The 23,573-nt window shown below is 31.6% G+C and overlaps 1 protein-coding gene across 17 annotated transcripts in view; it reads left to right on the forward strand.

Moving 5' to 3' along the window:
• The window catches only part of LOC134681164 (RIMS-binding protein 2-like), a 134,446-nt gene that overhangs the window by 47,482 nt on the left and 63,391 nt on the right, over positions 1-23,573 (forward strand). For all 17 annotated transcript variants that reach the window (XM_063540631.1, XM_063540632.1, XM_063540626.1 and 14 more), the window contains 3 exons: positions 13,958-14,065; positions 18,396-18,479; positions 19,516-19,605. In XM_063540631.1, the coding sequence (XP_063396701.1) occupies positions 13,958-14,065; positions 18,396-18,479; positions 19,516-19,605 (282 nt within the window). The remainder of the gene's footprint in view (positions 1-13,957; positions 14,066-18,395; positions 18,480-19,515; positions 19,606-23,573) is intronic.

The raw sequence follows: 23,573 nt of genomic DNA on the forward strand, positions 1-23,573 counted from the left end.
AATCCCTACCCTTATTTTTTCAAAGATGTAAAAGGAAACACAAATATTATTTGTTTCAGCCTAAGATATAAATTATATATCTTGGGAAAGACTTGACGTTTAACCATATTGCCTTGCTTTATAGCACTTTGAGGATTATTAATTGTAAAACAACAAGATCATTGTAAATAATTCCTTCTGACCATAACCAGTTTCCGCCAGTATTTGTAAATCGGTCAAATGAGTTTGTAATTGAACGTCCAGTATTACCTATAATTGGCTTGAATATATCCCTGCCTAATTAGACACTGAAAACAGTAATTTTTAACCTAGGCAGATGGTTTATTGACTTTTTTTTCTGTTATTGATTAGTACTTGTTGTCAATACTGTGTGTTAATAAGGATTTTATAATGTAATTACGTTAATTATTGCGAGTCTATCATTTGTTTCACACTGGAAAAAGGTCAGTAAATATTATAAGAAATTTGTGAATTTTTTTTTTTTTTAATTCATTATCATTGAGGTTAGATCTACTGTCAAGGTTATGAATTTTGGTTCACCTGAGGATAGTTCTGTGTATAACATTGATCAATTGGATTTGTCAGATTGACTGATAGTCATTAGCTTTTTCTTTCAGATTAGATCAAAGACAATGATGTTTTATCCAGATTTTTATCGAAAAGAACAAAAATGTTCGACTTTAAAGAGAAGACATGTTTTTACTGTAAATTCAGAAGTAATTGAGAGGTTTTTACTGTAAATTCAGAAGTTATTGAGAGGTTTTTACTGTAAATTCAGAAGTTATTGAGAGGTTTTTATTGATGAGAATAATGCAAATGGTTGAATATCACAATAATAGGAAATCTTATCCTGATATCTAATACATATCTCTGTATGTAGTATTTTAGTATTTTCTGAAATCACAATAATTGATCTTGCATTTTTTGTCCATTCTCCAAAATTCACAATATAATACATGTGTACATGCTCAAAATATATTTCTTAATTTAGCTATTCATATTTTTGAAGTTTGATTTTAGCTTTAAGATTTTTCAAATTTGGAATGTTGTTGTAAGTCACATAGTGACTCGATTTAAAAAAAAATTTAAACAGTTTTATTAAACATTTTGTTATGATCAATAGCTGTCAAGCGGCCAATATTTCATCCTTAGGTTGGATCAAAGCCAAATCAAATACAGAGCCAATTCAGAACTTTTTATAAGAAGGGGGCTCCGGTCATGCTTCAGTCATTCCCTTTATAATCAACCAAATTTCCCCCACTAAAGGGGGAGGGGGAGCTTAGTAAGTCAGTCATGATTTTCTTTCTCAAAATGTTTGCAATCACATTAATTAGCTGTCACATTTTTTACGAGTAGTCAGTGATTTGCTTAAATAAATGGACACATTAATTTCTGTATTTGAAGTACTATAATTCTCATGCCAAAAATTGTCCCTTAGCATACTTCTCCCTTCGTAATATTGATTTACACAATCTATTGATTTCTGATTGGTCGATGATTAGTTAGTTAGAAGGAGATAATTGGATAAGTAGTTAATTGAATGACAATCACATTTATTTGAGAGGTAATGATACACATTTCTAGTTCTTTAATTATCCATTTCACTGATCAGAGGCAGATTCATGATTTTATGTAACCAAGATTTAGTTAGGGGTTTCTCAATAATTTAAAACTTAAAGTCCCCCCCAATCAAATGACAAAGTCCAGAGACCACCAATCCAAAACTCTATTTATTCAATTAATTTTTTTTTTTAAAAGCATACATGTGATGGACTGTGAAACTCAGATCAGGAGATTTGGAAATTACACCAGTACAGTAGTAAGAAATGATCAAATATGGCGTCTGAAAATTTTCATTCATGAATATTTCATACACGGGAGTTTTTTCTCCTAAACGGGAGGACGGTAGGAGACCCCTGAAAACGGGAGTTTTGTACTCCCATCGGGAGGTTCACATTTTTACCTTATAGTATCAAGACATATTTTGAAGTGAAGTATAATGGGGGTGAAAATGTTCATCAGATGGTCAAGATCTATCTGCCCTGAAATTTTAAGACACATCAGATAACCTTTTGTTGGGTTGTTGCCCCTGAATTGGTAATTTTAAAGAAATTTTGCAGTTTTTTGTTATTATCTTGAATATTATAATAGATGGAGATAAACTTTTCATATTGCAAAACTGTTCAGCAAAGAAACCAGTCTACAAATAAATCAACATGATTATAATTGTCAATTGACCCCTTCCTGAGTTATTGCCCTTAAAATAAATTTTTCACAATTTTTCTTAAATGCTTGTAAATATTTTCAAAAATCCTTTTCCTCTGAAACTAAAGGACAAAGTTCATTAAAGATAGAGATATTTGTAAACAGTAAGAATGTTCAGTAAATTAAGATCTACAAACACATCACCATCATCAAAACAGAGAATTTTGTCTTGAATTCTATTCTAGTCCATAATATGTGTCCTTTGTTTTATATGCACATAGACACAGGGAGCAACACAGGCTCTTTAGAACCTCTAGTTTGTTTGTGTAGGGCAACTTTTACATTTTATGTTCTAGACTGGAGTGGGTGAATTGGTGCTCTGACACCTATAACACTCAATGTGATTTACTGCACCTCTCTTGTTTGACCCATTGTTCTCCCATATATAACTTTATTACAAATAACTCAGCTTCAGCATCGAGGAATAAATACCGGTATATATTTGGTCATGAACTTTATTATGATGAGTTATAAAAAAGAAGATGTGGTATGATTGCCAATGAGACAACTATCCACAAAAGACCAAAATGACACAAACATTAACAACTATAGGTCACCGTACGACCTTCAACAATGAGCAAAGCCATGAGTTGCATGTACCTGTACCTTGTAAGCTTATATTAGATTTATAAGGCAGCAACCTCCTGTCTTTTATTATACCTCACTGGACGTTAAGCAACCAACAATCAATCAATTTATTATACCTAGAAGAACTCTTCATCAACAACTTACAACAATATCGTGTTAAACTTAATAATAATCTATAATCTATACAAATTTCACAGCAATTACCTAATAAGGTACTGTGTATTAAATATTTTTTATGGGAAACAAATTAAGGGTATGGGCAATTTTTTTTTTTTTTTTAAATGTTCAACAAAGTCTATAAATGTGTATGCAAACTTCAGTAAATGCACAAAAATTTAATATATGAAAGCCTTTAAGTTACATATTCAAGAAAATTAGTACCCAAAAATTAAAAAAATCACCAGTTTTCTTTGCCTCTTGATCAGCATTTACCATTCATTGTATGCCTGTTGTACACTGTTTTATTCTTATATAATTGCACCTACATGTAGGGTTTTTCGGGCTTTCAAAGTTTTCATGAGACCACCAGTTCAGAACTTTGTATTTACTATTCATTTTATACCTGTTGTACACTCTCTGCTCTTTGGTCGGGTTGTTGTCTCTTTGAAATTTTCCTCATTTCCATTCTCAATTTTACTGTACCTATGATTCCCCATAAAAACAGGTAAAGATATTCTGTAATACATGCAGTGCTTACTTTTCGCGAGTCTAACAATTCCATCAATACACAAGTCCTTGAACTATTAGCAAAATAAACTTGTTCTGAATTGAATTATTGGAGTAACTTGAGTACAGTGTTCATTTGAATATAACATTTCTGTATTAAGAAACGTTACAACTTGTGTGGAGATTCTCGTAATATAATCCCCTATTAAAAGTGCTGTTGTTATGATAACGTGTTTTATAAAATTGACAACTACATTATTGACGATGCTGTGAGGGTTTCGTCTCGACTAAAGGAGTAGAAATAATAAGGCATTATTTTCAAATAATTCCATAGAATTTATTGATTCGTCTTTACAGTATATGTGTGTATTACTGTCAAATGTGTTTTTGTGTCTCTTTCCAATGCTCGGTAGAATTTGTCGACAAGTTTTTATTCCAATAGAGTTTATGTACGTTTAGTGTTTTTTCAGTCGGGGAAACAAATCATCGTCAATTAATCTTTTTGTAGTGATATTTATCAAGGAAATATTTTCTAAAACATTTTGTGTATACGAAAAATTTAAACTTATGAAATTTGGATTAGGAAAAATCATGAGGTAAGAATTACAATTAATTGATTATTGTTGACATAAATAGATGTAATTCAATAAATGCTATTAAACCGTTGAAAACATTAATATAATTAAAAACTAGATACATTTATCTGATTTTGTTCAGTAACTTTCTATTAGCAATATTGACATAAAACAGTCCAATTGAATGTGTAAAAAATCAAATATTCTCATATAATATAAAGACATGTTTGAATGTGAAAAAAATCAAATATTCTCATATAATATAAAGACATGATCGAAAGTGCTTGTTGATAGTTAAAATCTAATAAAAAAAAAACTGTCAGTTGCAGCTGTTTTGATGTTTATTAAAAATTAAGGGGTATTTAAGGCAAATATCATTGGCTCAGAAGCCAAAAAATACAGTGTAGATGAACAAACATGCCCTTTAATGGCCTGGTCAAGAGAGATAGACGTCATTACATGCCCTCTAATGGTCAGGTCAAGAGAGATAGAGGTCATTACATGCCCTTTAATGGCCTGGTCAAGAGAGATAGAGGTCATTACATGCCCTTTAATGGTCAGGTCAAGAGAGATAGAGGTCATTACATGCCCTTTAATGGCCTGGTCAAGAGAGATAGAGGTCATTACATGCCCTTTAATGGCCTGGTCAAGAGAGATAAAGGTCATTACATGCCCCTTAATGGTCAGGTCAAGAGAGATAGAGGTCATTACATGCCCTTTAATGGCCTGGTCAAGAGAGATAGAGGTCATTACATGCCCTCTAATGGTCAGGTCAAGAGAGATAGAGGTCATTACATGCCCTCTAATGGTCAGGTCAAGAGAGATAGAGGTCACTACATGCCCTCTAATGGTCAGGTCAAGAGAGATAGAGGTCATTACATGCCCTCTAATGGTCAGGTCAAGAGAGATAGAGGTCATTACATGCCCTCTAATGGTCAGGTCAAGAGAGATAGAGGTCATTACATGCCCTCTAATGGTCAGGTCAAGAGAGATAGAGGTCATTACATGCCCTCTAATGGTCAGGTCAAGAGAGATAGAGGTCATTACATGCCCTCTAATGGTCAGGTCAAGAGAGATAAAGGTCATTACATGCCCTCTAATGATCAGGTCAAGAGAAAGTACATTCAGTCTAGACTATATTGTCTGATTAAATTCAATTGAGATGTGTTAATGAACCTTAAGCATTATGAATAAGTGATTGATTGTCCAGTGTCGAATATTTCACAGATAATCAGGACATAGTAATATTATCAGTTCTGTAATAACTGAAAACAAAAACAGTTCTGTAATAACTGAAAACAAAAACCATTGAGACTTTCGTTTTTCTCTCAAAGAAACTTTTTATTTTTGCTAAGAAACTCACATAATGCCAGACAAATAGATGATAATCTGGCAGCTGCAGTGTTAAATGTTTTTTCTAAGTTTTACATTTCAGAAGGTACATGTAGAAGACCTAGATTTTTCATACATGATATGCAGATACCTTATGATATGAAGCTTCTGTCTGTCAGATGTCTATTGTCCTTGACCTCATGTTCATGGTTCAGAGACGGCTTGAAAAAGCTTCTTGTTTAGTGAAATACTCACTTATGATGAGTACATAATCAGACAGCTCTATATGGGTTCCTTGCTTGGTCTACATGTCCATCAAGTAAGGTTCACCTGAACTTTGACCTATTTCAATGGATCAGTCATCAAGATTAAAGTTACATGGTCAAGTCCATATCTCAGATTCTAAAAGTAATAGGTTAACAATATTTGGTGTATGGAATGACTGTAAGGTGTACATGTTTTACCTGACCTAGGCCTCAATTTCATGGATCATGGCTCATGATTGGACAAGTTTAGTTTTTGTGGTTTAGTCTATTTCTCAGATTGCCTGCAGTTTCAAATTTATAGCCAACAAATAACTTGAATTTTTTATGTGCCAGTAATGTAGAAAATATAGCTATAGATTTCTTCCGTTTCTAAACAATTATCAAAGGTTCAGTTTGAACATGAGTTAATGAACCTTTTCTCTTAACCTTGAGAATAACAACTTAACTTTGATGAGAAATATGAATAAGCCTAACTAATTCAAAGCATTTTGAAAAACCTACTTTTGATACACTTTTTTCAAAGATAAACTGAAATCGTGGAAAATATTTCTTTGAAATTAAATAAACCTCTAATGCACATTAGAAAAATATAATCAACCTTTAATTTACTTTAAAAATGAAAGCTTTCAAAGAAAACATAGCAGTGTTGGCTTTTAGATGTACAATTCATTTTATTTGATCTTTCCACTTTGAAATGTAAATCCACGTTATTTACGCAGAGTTAAAACATAATAGCATTAGTAGAACCAAGGAACTGACATTTAATTTAATAATCAACATTTGACATTTTCAACCTTTTTATCAAATTTATTTAATTTTCTTAAAAATGGTAAAGGTTATAAGGAAGAAATAATATAACAGAAATGGTAAGGTAATCTTATTCTGTATTTCTTTGCATGTATTTATGATGTGATATTTGTAAAAGGACAATCATTTGAGATTAATGAAAAAATCTGCATATAGACTATATGGCTTCAACAATGAGCATAACATCACAGACAGCAACCAAAGACAATAATGAACAACAGGCTCCTTTGTGAACTCGAAATGTTTTTTTTTATATATAGATTATACCATTGGTTTTCCTGTTTAAATGGTTTGACACTAGGTAGTTATTTTTGGGACCCTTTATTGCTTGCTGTTTGGTGTGAGCCATTAGGTACCATGTTGAAGAATGTACTTTGACCTATAATTGTTTACTTATATAAATTGTGACTTGGATTGAGAGTTGTTTCATTGTCACGCATACAACATCTTCTTATATCTATGTTATTCAGTTCTTGGTTGTGAAGTTTTGCTGTTAGTTGAAGCCATTTAATGTCCTATATTTCCTTCTCACTTGGACTCTGTTGGATAGTTGTCTCATTGACTGACAATCATACAACCTCTCCTTATTTTATTTTAAAATCATACAAGCAGTTGACAATTAATGTAGCTTAAGCTGAGGTTCTTTTGCTGACTATGAATGATGGCTGATCATATTATCTTGAACTATATATTTAATGAATAAATATTTGAAAACCCCTTTAACTTTTATTTTATCCAAAAAAAAATATAAGTGAACCAACACCTTGTGTGGTGATTGTGCGGTAGAGTAAATTATTTTATCAAGTAAAAATGGCTATGCAGGTGTAAATATAGGTATGAAATCATTGTTCTTTTAACAATTAAAAAAGGAAAAAAGAAGATATGCAGTTTAAACACCCAAAAAAAAAAACATTGTGTACGTCAATAAAAAAGGTCGGTAAAAAATCTCCAGTTATCGAGGCCAAACTCCAGCTTAAAATTTCCAAATGTGGCCTGACAACTCTGTCACATGTCTGCAAGCTATCTTTCAGAAATAAATGACCTTTAATTTTAAATTTCAAAAGTAAAATTTCACAGAAAAAAAAGGTAGTGTGGGTTTGTAGATGCTAATTTAATTTAATTTGATCTTTTTTTTAAAAATATAAATCCAGGTCAGTATTAACATATACAATTAGCATAAAAATATCAAGAACTTATAATAGGCATCATAGTGATTTTCACACATATTCACATGTTCAACATGCTGATATTGTTCATACTTCCACAATCTTCATATGTATAAGAATAGAAGAAAGTCATGATGTATACAGTATGGTAAGATAATTTGTTCAAATGTTTTCACCAAAATTAGAAAACTTGCAGTTACTTTATCTAAATTAGGAGATGTGGTATGATTATAACTGCCAATGACACGACTATCTACCAAATTCAAATGTTTTATAACTAAAATTGATAATGGAAATGGAAATTTGTCAAAGGGACATCAACCTTACCAAAGAGCACATAACAGTCAAAGGTCACTAATGGGTCTTCATTGCAGCGAGAAAATCCAGAACCCAGAGGTGCATGGGCCTCAGCTGGCCCCGAAATAAAAAAGTAGTTCAGTGAAAATGGACGTCATACTGAATTTATGGTTTGAAGTATAAAATCAATTATTTGGATTTTGACATTGGTTGATGTTTGTTGAGATTTTATTGACCATTAGAATTGTATTTGATTACTGTCAATTCAGAAATAGACGTATTTACACTTGTATGCAAATTTGTCCGCCATTACATATAATCACACAGGTTCCCATAAACTTTGACATCATAATTCAAATCATTTGACGTCACAACTAATAAGTGTTTGTTGCTTGTCGTCAAAAGGTTATTCGGAGGTGATATAAGGTCATTAGGAGGCAAAATACAGCTAAATACCAAAAGTGTAAATACGTTTATTAAAGCTAGTTTTTCATTAATGTGAATAATGCGACTTCGTGACTCACTCACTGTATCGCAATATATAAGAACTCACATTCTAAAATCTTGTACATATATCTGTATGTATAGATTTTCCTTACATCTCAATAATAAATTTCACATTTTTGTCTATTTTTCAAAAATCAAAATAATAAATTTCACATTTTTGTCTATTTTTCAAAAATCACAATAATAAATTTCACATTTTTGTCTATTCTTCAAAAATCACAATAATAAATGCATGCAATAATTTCTGAATTTACAGTATATCTTTAGGGACCCTATAGATTTTACAGGAACACCACTCATGAATTCTAATGATTCTGTACAATACTCAGGAGGTGTTAGTTACCACAATACAATTCATGTTATTGGTGATCTGATATTGCTTTAGAGATAACTTTAGTATAAATGTACTGTAACCAGAAAATCAATTGAATCAATTCCATGTCCAATAAAGATCATACCATCTAATCAGGTTAACTTATTGGGAAATAAACATCTTTATCTGTGCTGCTGAATAAGGTCAAGGTTGATAGAAATGTAAGGGTTTAATTTCAAGGTCATTAATGATTAAAAGAGAGGTGCATTCCCTGTCACAGCTGCTCTGTAGAGTTCGACTACTTATTTTAAGGATCAAAATAATAAATAAAATTGCGAATGAAAATGGAGAGTTATAATGTTGAAGAGACAACAATCCTATCATAGAGCAGAAAACAGCCAAAGGCCTCCAATGGGTCTGCAACAAAACAAGAAAATCCCACACCCTGTACTGTGTGATGTTTCTATTGAACTAAGGCTAGATAGTATAGACGTATTTACACTTGTAATCAAATTTGTCCGCCATTACGTAAAATCACACAGGTTCCCGTAAACTTTGACATCATAATTTAAAATATTCGACGGTACAATTTAAAAGTGATTGTTGCTTGACGTCAAAAGGTGATTTGGAGTAGACCTAAGGTCATTCGGAGGCAAGATTCAGCTAAATACCAAAAGTGTAAATACGTTTATTAACATGTCAGACATAAAAGGGCAATACAAATTACACTGCACATAATATTTCAATAAGAAAGGCTATTAGTGAACATAGCAAGTTGATTGGTTAGGTGCAATGCATTACATTTGTTCTATAGAAGTTTCTAGACAATATAACTGTGGAGGACTGATAAAAAACTCAGAAGATGAAGTAATTTGATGGCTGCTTGGCCTTCTGGGAGTTGTGACACATAAAATGAATTACATCTTGATCACAAGTATTAAAGCATATGAATGAACTCAAATTTTCTCTTAGCAAGATTTATCTTTATATCATGGTTGAGGGAGATGAGATCAAAATGGGGGAAATTAATTTTCTAAGTGATTTGGTGTCTGGAATCAATGCAGTTTCTATATTTGCAAAAGTGATAAAGGTATAGTTAAGGTAACATCTTGGACAATTGCACATCACTGTTAATTAAGTATATTATTTTTTGGTGGAAATTGTTAGTAAATCTCTAAAAACTATTTTTAATTTATCTTTTTCATTTTAGAAGTTGAGTAACCAAAATGTCTATTGGGAATTTGTGTTGTTGTTTTTCTTACCCTTATTCCCCTTCTGATATGTTTTTTCAGTCAGTACATTTGTTTTGTCCGTCTGTCCAGCTTCAGGTTACAGTTTTTGGTCAAGGTTGTTTTTATTGAAGTTGAAGGTTACCATAAAACTTTTGCATGGAAAATGTAAACTATCAGTTTTTTTTTGTGTTATAAATAAATACTAAGATTTCATCAAAATAACTAGCATAAAATGAACTTTCTGATTGATTTTCTCAGCTTTTTATAACCTCAATTTACATGACTCTGAATGAAAAATAAAATCTAAGCAGTATTCATAACATCATTTATTTTGGAAATGATTTTATTTAATTTAGTATGTTACACTCAAACTATAAATGAGCATCACAAACGACAAAGAATACAGTCTTTTGATGAGGTCTCTATTGATTGTGCTTTGAGAGCAGAACAGCAGCGATGTTCTTATCAAAATTCTAGTGATGAGAGTTTGTTCATTGAAATCATATCAATTCACGGCTATAGATTATTACAGAAATGACAAGCCGAATCATTTATAGATGTTTATGTGAAAAGAATGCTGTGTTATATTTGTATTTTTTTTTTCATTAGAAACCAAGTTTGTCGATATTTGATGTGTGAATTTGCAAGTAACATAGAAGAATTCTATATTTCAATGAGCTGCTAGATAATTTTGCATAAATCTTTCTCGAGTTATATTTGACATTGGGAGAATTTGTTTGACACTGAGGTTATGAAAGCAAGATTAAAGACAAAAAATGATTAAACTATACAGACATAACAATAAAAGTCCATTTTCAAATCTGATTTTCAAATCTGATTTGATCTGCACTTGAAACCCAATTGTAATATAAACTTAAAAGACATTGACCAAAAGGATACAAAACATATAACATTACTACGATTTAAACTATTTTGTTACAATACATGTATTATAGTGTGCGTGTTGTTATGATGATCCAAGTTGCAGACAGAGTTCTTAGGGTATCCATGTCTGCACGGAAACAGTTAGTTGTATTCTGAAGATTGATTCTGTCTGCTTCCTATCTTTGATGTTGGAATCTGATTGCTTTGGTTTAAAACAGCTATATATGATGACCTAAAAATACATAAACATCAGTGGAATAGAATAAGAAAAAGACGTTATGTTAGAGGTTGCATAATTCCTAAGAAAAACAACTGTTTTGTTAGAAGTTGCCAACATCAAAACTATGGCATAGTTTTATAGTTAAAAAACTATGATTTTTTTTATCCACTATAAATACATAGAATGGACATTCACGATACTGACTTACTGTGGATTCATTTATTTAAGTGGATTGAGGAAAAATTCTATTTTCATGTATATTTTGCCAAAGTCAGCTTAAAAGGCTACAGAGAAAATTTCTTCTTTAATAAATTTTTAAATTAGTGATTTACAGTGATAACCAAGAAATCTTTAATAATCACTACCAAAGAATAATGATTAATCGACAGTGGATGCAGGTGAAAGGGACCATTCTTTCTGAAGGGATCATTCATTTTCTGAAGGGATCATTCATTTTCTATACAGATCGATCCACATCTGAACTTAAAAAACTCGTTTTATATAAAAACCTGATCATTGAACTAAATGAGAAACATAACAGACTGCTTAAAAGTAATGATTGTTCTTTGATTTATTTTTCTATCATGATACAGATGATCTCGCCTTTGCCGAATCACATTTAAAATGGTAAGATGTAATTTCTTAGACGATTTAAGTGATATTGCACAATGTTCTATCTCTCCTGTGATTAAATTGACACGGAAAATAACCATGGAAATATACATCATCATATCGTTGAATAAGCTTGACATAAAAATTGTATTTCTACGATTTATGAACATTTAAGGTGCCATATAAGTTATAGTATTACTGTCAGTTGGAGGGATTGTGTATTGGTTTACGGATGCACTTCAAGTTTTCCTGAGATTTTCATATTTTTATACAGAATTAGTTTCTTTTACATCAATTTTCATTTAATTTACAAGAAATTGGAAAATTTAAAATATTTGAAAAAGGATACAGATATAACATCTTGCTTATTGGTTATTCAAGAATAATTGAGTACATTCCCTGTAGACAAGTACAGAAAGGTCATAGCATTTAAATAAGTGTGAACATCATTTTGTGGCAGTTTCATAAGGTTTATTATTTCTATCTGGATATTAGTGATTGTCTTTTGATCATTGTAGATATAGACAGCCCTTTTAAGTAATTGATAATTATCACAAACTCTAGCTGAATCGGAAGAAATTAAAAAATTAAACTGTAATATTATGGTAATTGTAAACCAGGGATTGATAATAATTTATATAAAGCATACTGTGTATTCATTTTATTCGTTGGATACAAATTTTCGTTGATTCGTGCATTATAATAGGTGAACCACAAATTTCAATGTTTTGATGAAGTATAAAATATCTGTATGCCTGTATGCAGACTTTATAGGCAGAGCATCAAAATGAAATATCTACAAAAATAAATAAATGGATATTTCTATTATAAAGATGATATTACCGGTATCATGCATAAAGGATTGAACAAATGGATATGTCTATATAAAGATGATATTACCGATATCATGCATAAGGGATTGAACATTGCAGCCTCCATTAGAACTGACATCATCTATGTATTTGTGCCTACTCAACATTTATATAACAGTCTATGACATAATTCTGCAATTATAATTACCTGGATTTTATGAAAAAATCATATTTCTCTTTAACAGATAATGTGTTACATTTTATAGGACTACAGGCTTTTTACTTAGGATTTATTTTAAAAAATTTACATTTGGTTACGGGGAGAGAAATATTGTATTGGAGAATATTTTAACATTATTGGGCATCATCATACTAATACCTGGAATAAATCTGTGATATAGTTTTTAATCAAAGAACAAAAAGTTATGTTTTAGTCATAACAACTTGATCCTAGCCAGACTTAAATTTGTTACATGTAGTTCTGGATTAAGTCAGTGATATCGATATATATACATTTTTTAACCGAAAAACAAGTTACATTTTTACATAGCAACTTGATTCTGGACGTATTTACATTTCTTATTCTGCATTTTAATAAGAAATTTTGTGAAGTCTTGGGGAGAAAATAGTTAAATAACTTTCCAACTTGTTGGTCAGATTGTGTTGAGCCAGCATTTGTAGAAAATTGGTCATCTTCATTTTTTGACCGATATGATGGTCACTAACCAATAGTACGTCACTAACCCAATAGCTAGTCGTCACCAACGAAAAGCTACGTCAGATTTTAACAAGTTATAATCTAAAGCTAATGTGACTCAAAGGTGATAATATATTCCCATTGATATAAGTAGATTGCAGTGCAATCTCAGTTACAGTATTAGTATATTCACACATCAATTATATGACATCAAGCCATTGATTAACGTCAGAAAGTTTATAATACTTTTTTCCAAATTTAGTAAAACTTCACAAACTCTGATGAGATATGGTTCATGACGAATTTGAATGATTTCGTGAGGAGGTATAAGGAATATAAACGTGGGAATTATAAAATTGTGAATTATGTTGTACAGATACTTGCTATGTGACCTATTTGACTATAAATCAGATCGTAACAATCATGAAATGAATTAATGAATGTCTATAAAGATATGAAATGCTGCAGAGACATCAAATAAGAATACCGTGGAAGATCTTCGATAGGAAATTTCTATTTTACATTTTATTGACATTATAACACAGAATTTGGATATATTTCGTGCAATGTCTTAATCTTTCGTTAGACATAATGACATTTCTCAAAGTTGTGCTATTTTGTTGATTTCATTAAATGGAAATAAAGGAGAAATTGATTTGTATCATTGTCTGCTTGTTTGTGTTAATCAGGGGATAAGAAATGTTTAACTTCTTTCAGAATGTACAGGCAGACACTAAACGTTTAAAAGAGCTAGAATCAGTAAATGAAGCATTACAAAACGAGGTTGTCAAATTATCAAAAGCCAAAGAGGAAACAGAAAGACTTGTAAGTATATTTATATTAGATAAATTCTGAAATTATTATGATGTGTTAATCATGGCGAAAGTTGTGATAGGTTATGTATGTCAAAGATAGAATCAACAGATTTTGATTTGTATTCACTGTTTTTGTCCTTTTTGTATTCACTGTTTTTGTCCATTGGATATTAATCATGATAAATACGTTCAAAACACAAAAATCGGTGAATTTCAAGTTCTTTTCATGCTTTCTGTAAGTTTTTGTTTTGATTTTGATATGAACAGATTTTATGCAAATCTTTTTAATATTGATTGGTGAAAAAGAGGGTAGAAAGATACCTGAGAAGGACAGTCAAACTCATAGATCAACAATAAACTGACAACGCCATGGCTGAAGAATAAAAAGATAAACAGACAAATAATAGAACAAAAGAGTGACATGACACAACATAGAAAAATAAAGGCTAAGCATATTGAACACGAACCCCACCAAAAACTGCGGGTGATCAATGTATTACAAACCCGGTAAATAGTCTAATTCAGTAGGTCACATTCACGGTGAAAGGGGAAGTGAAAGGTACACTTATAGTTATCAGCTTGTCCGTCCGTCACAAATAATTTCTGCTCTCTTTGGCCTTGGATTTTAATGATGAGTATTGGCATGGTCATTCTCTATTAACAGTTGAATTCAAAGAGAAATACAGTAAAAACCTGGATGGTCAAAAACTAAGTTTACATTAGTCATCCCTAAGCTTAATATCCAAATTGGTTCTGCTCTTTTACTTTAAACGCCTAGTTGTTGGAAATAAGAAGACTAGAAGACACCATTTGACTGCTATCGTTTAATGTTAATTAATGTTGTTTTTATGCCCCTCTCTGATGTGAAGGGAACCTTTAGTTTTCCCCTTGTCTTATCTGTATGTCCATCCGTCTGTTTGTCCTCATCGAACTATAACCCAAAACTCAGAAAAATAAATGCATTTCTTAAATATTACTGTTTGAATTGTTTCAGATGAAGGTTTGTGATGAAAGCACATTAAATTAGTGAAAAAGATTTCTAACTTGTCTTAAAAGTACAAATGAAATGGATATAAGGCATAATTATTATTTAATGGTACACCCTTCAATAAGGAAAAAAAACATTATATAAAGCTGGGTGCAAAAGGCCCTGACAAAAAAATGTGAAACAATTCTATTGAGAAAACTGATGACCTAATTAATAACAACACAATTATTTATTATCCCTTGTTAGTATTGGAAAAACTCTAAAAATTTACATTTTACGTCTTACATCACGACAACCTTACATTTAATTCACTGTTTTATGGTATTTTTTCACCTAAGACACCTGACTTTCAATTATTGATGTATACCAGAAAATGAAGTCAGAGACTCTATACTATCTACTGTTTTTTTCACCGTCAGCTTTCAGATCGAAATGCATACCATTACCACTTCTGGTCTGTTGTTAGCTAGGCAAAAATAAAACTACCTTCTCTAATTTTTAGTGCCTAATCCCTAACAACTTTTATCCCATTTGGGAAAAAACACTGTTGAAGTCTGACTGATTCTCTAGTAGAAACCAGATAAAAAATAAAGGTCAAATAAAACAATATTGCCTACCTACCTTTGTCAGCATGTAAGCAGATTGTGGATTCATTTATTTTCGTGGGTACCAATATTTGTTGAATGACCAAATCTTGCATTTTCGTGGATATTTAAATTCGTGGTTTTTGCCAAATCTGCATACATTCCTTCAGAAAATTTGTAATTCGTTGAACATTTAAATTCGCTGTTCCCCTAGCTGTACCCAGGAAATCCATGAAAATTAGTATACAACGAATATTAATGAATCCACAGTAATATTTGTTTGGGCCTTACTTTCATGTATGGTCTTATTTGATTTATGAGATCTGAACATTTGTAAACTACTTTCACCTTAATTTATTTATGAAGTGCATGGACTTCACTACCATTCGGTAACCCATGGTGCTGTTAAATGAGAATCTTAAAAAAACTTATTTTGATTCCTGAATATTCTTGCATCAACAAATGACAATGTAAAGGCTTCTCAAAACTATGACAAACCTATGATATGTACTTTTCTACATTGGCTAGAGATATAGGGGGAGGGTTGAGGTCTCATAAACATGTTTAACCCGCCGCATTTTTGCGCCTGTCTGGTCTTTGTTAGTCTTGTATAGTTTTAATTTTAGTTTCTTGTGTACAATTTGGAAATAAGTATGGCTTTCATTTTCACTGAACTAGTATATATTTGTTTAGGGGCCTGCTGAAGGACGTCTTGGGGTGCGGGAATTTCTCATTACATTGAAGACCTGTTGGTGACCTTCTGCAGTTGTTTTTTCTATGGTCGGGTTGTTGTCTCTTTGATACATTCCCCATTTCCATTCTCAATAATATGCTTAAATGATGTAACATAAAAAATATTGTCTGCTCTCATTGAGATGTAATGATAGCTGTTACATACGGTACTATTAACATAGTAAAAACTTGCTCAATCAGGCTTCCAAATTAGACGTAATTGTGAGTCTCTTGACGACATGATTTTGTTGTATGTGATGTTGAGAGTAGAAACATATGGTACCAACTCTGTATAAGTATAGAGCAAAAGCAACATTAGACAGGTTTACAAATTAGACATAATTGGCAGTCTGTCCACATGATTTTGTCTTACAAGATGTTAAGAGTAGATACATATGGTACCAACTTTATAGAGTCACAACTTCAGTCAGGCTTCCAAATGAGACGTAATTGTCAGTCTCTTTGCATGATTTGTAGAACATGATGTTTTGTTAGTCAGCTAACATTATTGACAGCTTTTGGTCTGGACATATACAAATATTAAATATTCAGGAGATGAAAGGTCTACTTCACACGTTTGTCGCAGTGCTACTGCTACTTTGGGAATTATGGTTTTAGTATAACAGTCGTCATTATATCACAAATGTTTGTTTAGGAGATATCGGCATTTTTTTCATAGGATTTTTAAGTTTTGTTTACTGTGTGTTCATTAGTGTTTGTTGGATTCCAATTTACAGAAATTTCTTGGGTAAGATAAACCATTTTGTTTATGTTTGCTAGTTTTGATTGATTGATTGTTTCCTGCTTACCGTCCAGCGGCAAATATTTATTGCATGTTCAGGACGAGAACAAGTTAACAATAAATACAATAGGTTGTTCTTGTGATATCGGCCATCAGGGATGAAGGTCAGAAAAATTTGGACTGCCACTGAAAGTGAGGGTATATTGGATATGGACAGAAGTTTTGCCTTGCAACAGTCCACCTATTGACCACTCAAAAAGTTGATTCAAGGGTTCTTAACATGCAAAGAGTATGGGGAATCCTTTACACAAGATATCGGATTTACGTAACCTCCTCATTCTGATCAAATGTGGCTGCGAACATGTATCTGAATTTACAGTATCAAGGATTTATTTGTTTTATTAGATGTAACCACAGAGTTCTTTCTGTCAGTAACTAATAGTTCAGCCATTTATTATTTTCAACCTGTGAAATATTTCTACAAAAGTTTTTAATTAAAGGGAAAATATTGTTTAATCAGTATAACTCAAAATTGTACCTTGTGTGAACTGTCTGGTTTTTGAATTGATGTGTTTATATTTGTCTGATAGAGCTTTGAAGGTATAATTTAGCTGTTCAAAGATTTATCGAGTACACAATTTCTCTTGCACGAAAAATAAATATTGGAATATGAACAACACATTCAGGCAGAAAACGTTTAATTGCTTGTTTGCTCCTAATGATTTGTTCCAATAAAACACAAAATATCTACAGAATTATTGGAAAACTGTCAGCGTTTATGTCTTTTATACGGATTCAGCTTTTATCAAATACGCATCACGTCACCAGAAGCCTAAGTTTTGTAAAGAAAGGCCATGGGGAGCTACAAGAAACATGTTGTGGAAGCAAAACAATAAAATTGAGATATAATCAAAAAAGATTAGGGGATTGATGTAAATGAATTAATGATTTTCTTTTGCTGAATGTGAAATGTGGCTACTATTCATGCTAATATTTATTGCATTAGATTTATTAATGAGAAAAAAAATCTCTTAATATATAGTGTAAAAAGATTTTTTTTTAATTTTTTTTTCAGCCTACTTTACCATGTATATTCAAAAGGTTAAATGAAACCAGAAAGTAAAATAACATCATCACATGACCATTAAATTATAAATTTTCTCTTCTTATAATTCAATGTAAATGTTATTGTATGGGAGATAACTCTACTTAAAAATAATATATAATACTAAACCTTCACAAATCAGATTGAATTGTCTCCCTTTGTATTCAATTAATATTTTCCTTATTACAGGAAATAGAATTTACACAGAAAAAGATTGAATGTGAAAGATTGAATAAAGAAATAGAAAGAGAAAGAGGACGAAGCAGACATTTGGTAAGCAACTCTCATTATATTGTTTTTAGAATCAGTTCAAGCTAACTCTCAAGTTATAGCTTTGACACATTCCCTATTTCCATTCTCAATAATTTATGGACCATTTTGTGGTTAAATAGGTTCATGTAATCATGTTAACATATAAACATATTTCCATAGTTCTTTATCCTGATATATATATATAAGTAATAAGTTACACTTATAAATTAAAAAAAAACTTACATTCCAAATATGAGTTTAAAAATGAGATCAGTTTTTGGTTTGCCATCGACAAAAATGGCTTGTAAATAAATTTACTGTTTTCAATTTTTTTTGAATTTTTGAAATACTAAGGCTTTTCTACCTCAGTCATAGATTACCTTAGCTGTATTTGGCAAAACTTTTAGGAATTTTGGACCTCAATGCTCCTCAACTTTGTACTTTATTTGGCCTTTTAACTTTTTTGGATTAGAGCGTCACTGATGAGTCTTTTGTAGACAAAAGGCGCGTCTGGTGTTTATACTAAATTTGGTCCTGGTATCTATGATGAGATTATTTAAAGTAAATCTTCAGAACTAAGACAATCATGGTAATATAAAAAAAAAGAAGTGTTATAATTGCCAATGAGACAACTCTCCATTAGAGACCAAATGACAAGAAATTAACCATTATAGGCCACTACTTCTTTCAATAATGAGCAAAGCTCATGCAGTCAGCTTTAAAAATCCCTGAAATGACAAAGTTAAACAGTTTAAACAAGAAAACTAACAGCCTAACTTATGTACAAATTTTAAATGAATGTAACACAGTAAATGACAACCACTGAATTAAAGTCTTTGGACAGGCACATACAGAATGTTGCGGGTTAAATATGTTAGCAGGTGCCAAACTCTCACCCTAACCCTCCCAGGACAGGGATGTAACTGTACAACATAAGATAAGACTATAAAAATCAGTCACACCATGAACCATGATAAATTTGTTATTTGTAAAATACAAATTTAATAATAGTAAATCTAACTGAAGTTGATATTTTTTTTTATTTTTTTTTTTATAGGAAGCAGATTTGCAAGAGAGTGCTACACAAAATACAGAATTAACCATACAAGTCTCTGATCTCACTCATAGATTAGCTGATCTAGAGAAGGTATGTAAAATGTTATAGATCTCAAATGTGATGATTAAAAATAGTTCCTTTATACAGGTTGACTAAAGAAATGAGGTAAAATATGTAGTACCTTGTTAGACAATGCATTGAATGACCAGGATGAGGAGCTGCAAACTAAAAATGTTTCAGTAATTTTGCAATCAACATTTTATAAAGATGATGCTGTAGAATCCAGAATTGATCTGATGTTTATTTTCAAAATTCATTAATTCGATCAAAATGTGATTTTTGATAGAAACTGTGGCAAGTTATTGCCCAATTATGAACAACATATACTGATATTTTTGCTTTCAATAGTTCGATTCTTGAAATTTAAACCAATATTGCAAACGATAATATTATCAAAACTTGAAATGCCACTTTTAATTTTCTGAATATGATTTTGAGTTATTTCCCTTAGAATAAATCAATTGTGTAGATTATGGAAAGACCTGACAGCATAATACAATATGATGAGGTATAGGTATAGGGAAAAGTTGATTCCTTACAGAAATAAAGTTAAAACTGTTTGGTTGTAAATTAAACAAACATTTCCTAAAAAGTCATTCTTTTCTGTAAATGATGTACAGAGCAGTAATGTCACTAATGTGTTACTACACAAGATTTTTGGTTACCCTTTTATAAACTGATGAAACCAATAATCCGATAATATTTTGTGAACATAGTCCATATAAACCTTAATTTCATGAAATCTTCTTCAGATATAATATCACCCATAAGTATTTGTGGGAAAGTAAGTAACCCCTGTTTTGGCATTTCATTATTTGTCCAATCATTTCAAACACGTCTTCCAAAAATAGTTAATTTTTGGATAATTTTTGGATGAAGGAAAGATTTTCAACAACAATATATTGTTCAGTGTGAACCTTTCAGACTTCCATCGGTGCAAAGTAAAAGTTCGTTCTTTTTGGTATTTGATTATCATTGTTTTTCACATCTACAACAGTCTGCACCGTCAGCCACTAGTCAGATGCCCCAGTAAATATTGATTCTGACTAATGAAAATTTTCAAAACTTTATATAGTCTTATAGAGACAAGTTTTGATAGTAGATAAAAAAAAAAAGGTTTTTGGCCTAGACTGCTACAAGTTTATTGACAGAATGAACAACTTGAAGAGGGTAATGCACTACTTATACATACATTCCCAACTAGTAATAACTAACCAATCAAAAACAAATCAATTATGTACTTCCGATTGTGAACAGCTTATTAACAGTGCAGCTGCTAGCTTTATAGCACTTGTTTTAGTATTTTGTAAGATTTATTACGCTGAGTTAATGACAATCAGCCAACGTTAACCAGACAATGTTCGTTATTGAGTAATTTTGTCGTATTGACGAGGCAATTATCCAATAATGTGTACAGACGAGTGAGTGATAATTGTGTAGGTTTTTAATTACTTCTATGTGTAATTCTCTGAGAGTATAATTAACTTACAAGATAATTGGAGAGAACAATACCTTGAGGGGAAGTCACAGATTGATCGGGTCACATTGAGGACATGTAATTCTACCTGAAAACGTTCTGGTTTAGGATGATACACTGAAAAATACAACTTAGTTTGACCTTGGTCTTTTTATATTTGATCATTGTTTTTCTTGTTGTTTTCCACATGTATTTATAAGCTAGCAATGTATATGATCAGGTCACTTTGAGGACAGGTAGTTCTACCTGGAAACGTTCTGTTTGAGATGATACACTGAAAAATACAATTTCAATTGACTTTTCACTCTTTATATTTAAAACCCTTTCAAGGCGAACAATGCGTTGAGGCATCCCCGTGGCCAGGCCGAACAATGTGTTGAGGCATCCCCGTAGCCAGGCCGAACAATGCTTTCAGGCATAGACAATCACGTGATAATCATATTTTTTTTGTCTTTTAACTCATTTCCCCCCGTAAAGCTATGTTTAACCAATACATATATAGGTTTTCAGGAAGCTTGTATATCACAGTTAAAGAATACCAGTTCTGACTGAATTTGATACCTTATATACTCCAATACCATGAAAGATCGGTAGCGTCAACAAACAAAATAAGCCGCCGCCATTTTGTACAAAAACATGTGATGCGAACATGTGACTTTTTTCGTCGAGAATTTGGAAGGAAAGTTAAATTTAATTTCATGAATATTTTGATTAACATTATGATACAAATTACGAAAAACGATTTTAACAATTGCACGGAGAATAAAATCAATTAATAATCCGACTTCCGTCGGCGCGGTAATTGGATTTTTCCTGAGACTACTATAACAGTTGTTATAGTAGTCTCAGATTTTTCCCACGAGTGCAAAAGGTCGCACTCCTTTTATGGAAGTTCTAAATAAAACAATCCAATCACATTCCTCTCTCACTTGCCGATGTCAAGGACGCAAAATTATAGTAAATATTAGTAAAATGTCGTTTCATGGTCTGTATCGTGTCTGTAACATTCTGAGACACAAAAATGTCCGATAGTTTTGAGAACGAGTTTGAGGGATTTTTGGTGGGAGAAGTAGATCTTCTTGGTCAAGGGTATGAAATGCATTGACCTCAAAATAACATCGGTGGTGATTTCATGATCACTCCTGAAGTGATGTTGAAAGAGAAGGGGTCTGCGAACTTTCAGATGAAAATAATGACAGCTGACAGATGTAAATAATGCCCCTGCTGTCCCCCAACAATGACTGATGGCACCAGGAATTTTTTATATTGAAATTTGAAAGAGGTCTTCCCCATTTATCCCAGAAGTAACTGGTCCACAAACATATGAGACCCAAAGAAGGATATTTTTTCCAGATGATTCTATCTGACAACCAAATAATTGATAGTTATAATTAGATAAGATAAGACATTTTATTCCAAAGATAGGATATTTTGATTCCAGAGATAAGATATTTTTATTCTAATTATTAAAAGGGCCCATGAAGAGCAAAGTAATATTGCAATGATTTGATAATTAACATAAAACCGGTAATGTTTTTATAAATCATATATAAATATGAATATAGTCATCTCAATTTTAAGATGTTAAACCGCAGCCAGATCAGAGCCACACACATATATTAAAGTAAAAAAGTCATAACAATTATGTTTTTATTTTAACAGTCAATTATTCTCATATTCAATATATATGTACATTGACGGAAAATAAAATATAATTGTATGAGCTTTAGAATTTATAGGACAAAAATGTTTTATTTTCTGACAATGTACATATATTGTTTTTATCCTGAAATTTATTAATCCCAACACTTGAAGGCTTTATCATGTTTATAGTTATTAAAAATATAAGTCATGGTCTCTAATTTTTCAAAGAAATGGACGAAATTATGCAGATAATAAGGTATCTTCACTTCACTGATACGCACCAGCGAGGTGAGCAAAGATGGGAGACCAATAATGATGTATCTTACAAACTCAGAAATTAAAGACCCCCTCAACAGACAAAAATGAGAGACCAACATGTCCCCAAACGATAGGTGACGATTCATGATACCTTACAAAGGGAGGGATGCATTCAAGCAATTCATGCCTTCTAAAACAAAGAAATGGGCCATCAAACTTTGGGTTTTGGTAGCGTCAGACACGGTGTATGTCATATTGTGAAATCTACCATGTCAAGACAGATCAAAAACATGTAGGTTAACTCTGTTTGCCAGTAGACTTTGGGAAACAAGATAAGGTGTCATATATGCTGGGCTAGGGTAGCTATTAAAGGTACAGAGGAAAAAAGGTTTGAAAATATGGTTGTTTTGAATGTAGAAAGCCCCTTTGCCTCCCCCATTGCTTCACTGTCTCCCACTCAGTCAAAAATTAAACTTCTTAAATTAACAGTTACTTTGTTACAATTTTTAAGTTGAAAGGATATTATATATACACAATTTGTTGAAAAGGTTTTCACAGATAAGTTGTTGAAAGGATGTTCATAATTTATATTTGTTGTTACAGTTGACATTTTCATTAT

This window comes from Mytilus trossulus, chromosome 8, assembly GCF_036588685.1.
Source record: "Mytilus trossulus isolate FHL-02 chromosome 8, PNRI_Mtr1.1.1.hap1, whole genome shotgun sequence".
NCBI lineage: Eukaryota > Metazoa > Mollusca > Bivalvia > Mytilida > Mytilidae > Mytilus > Mytilus trossulus.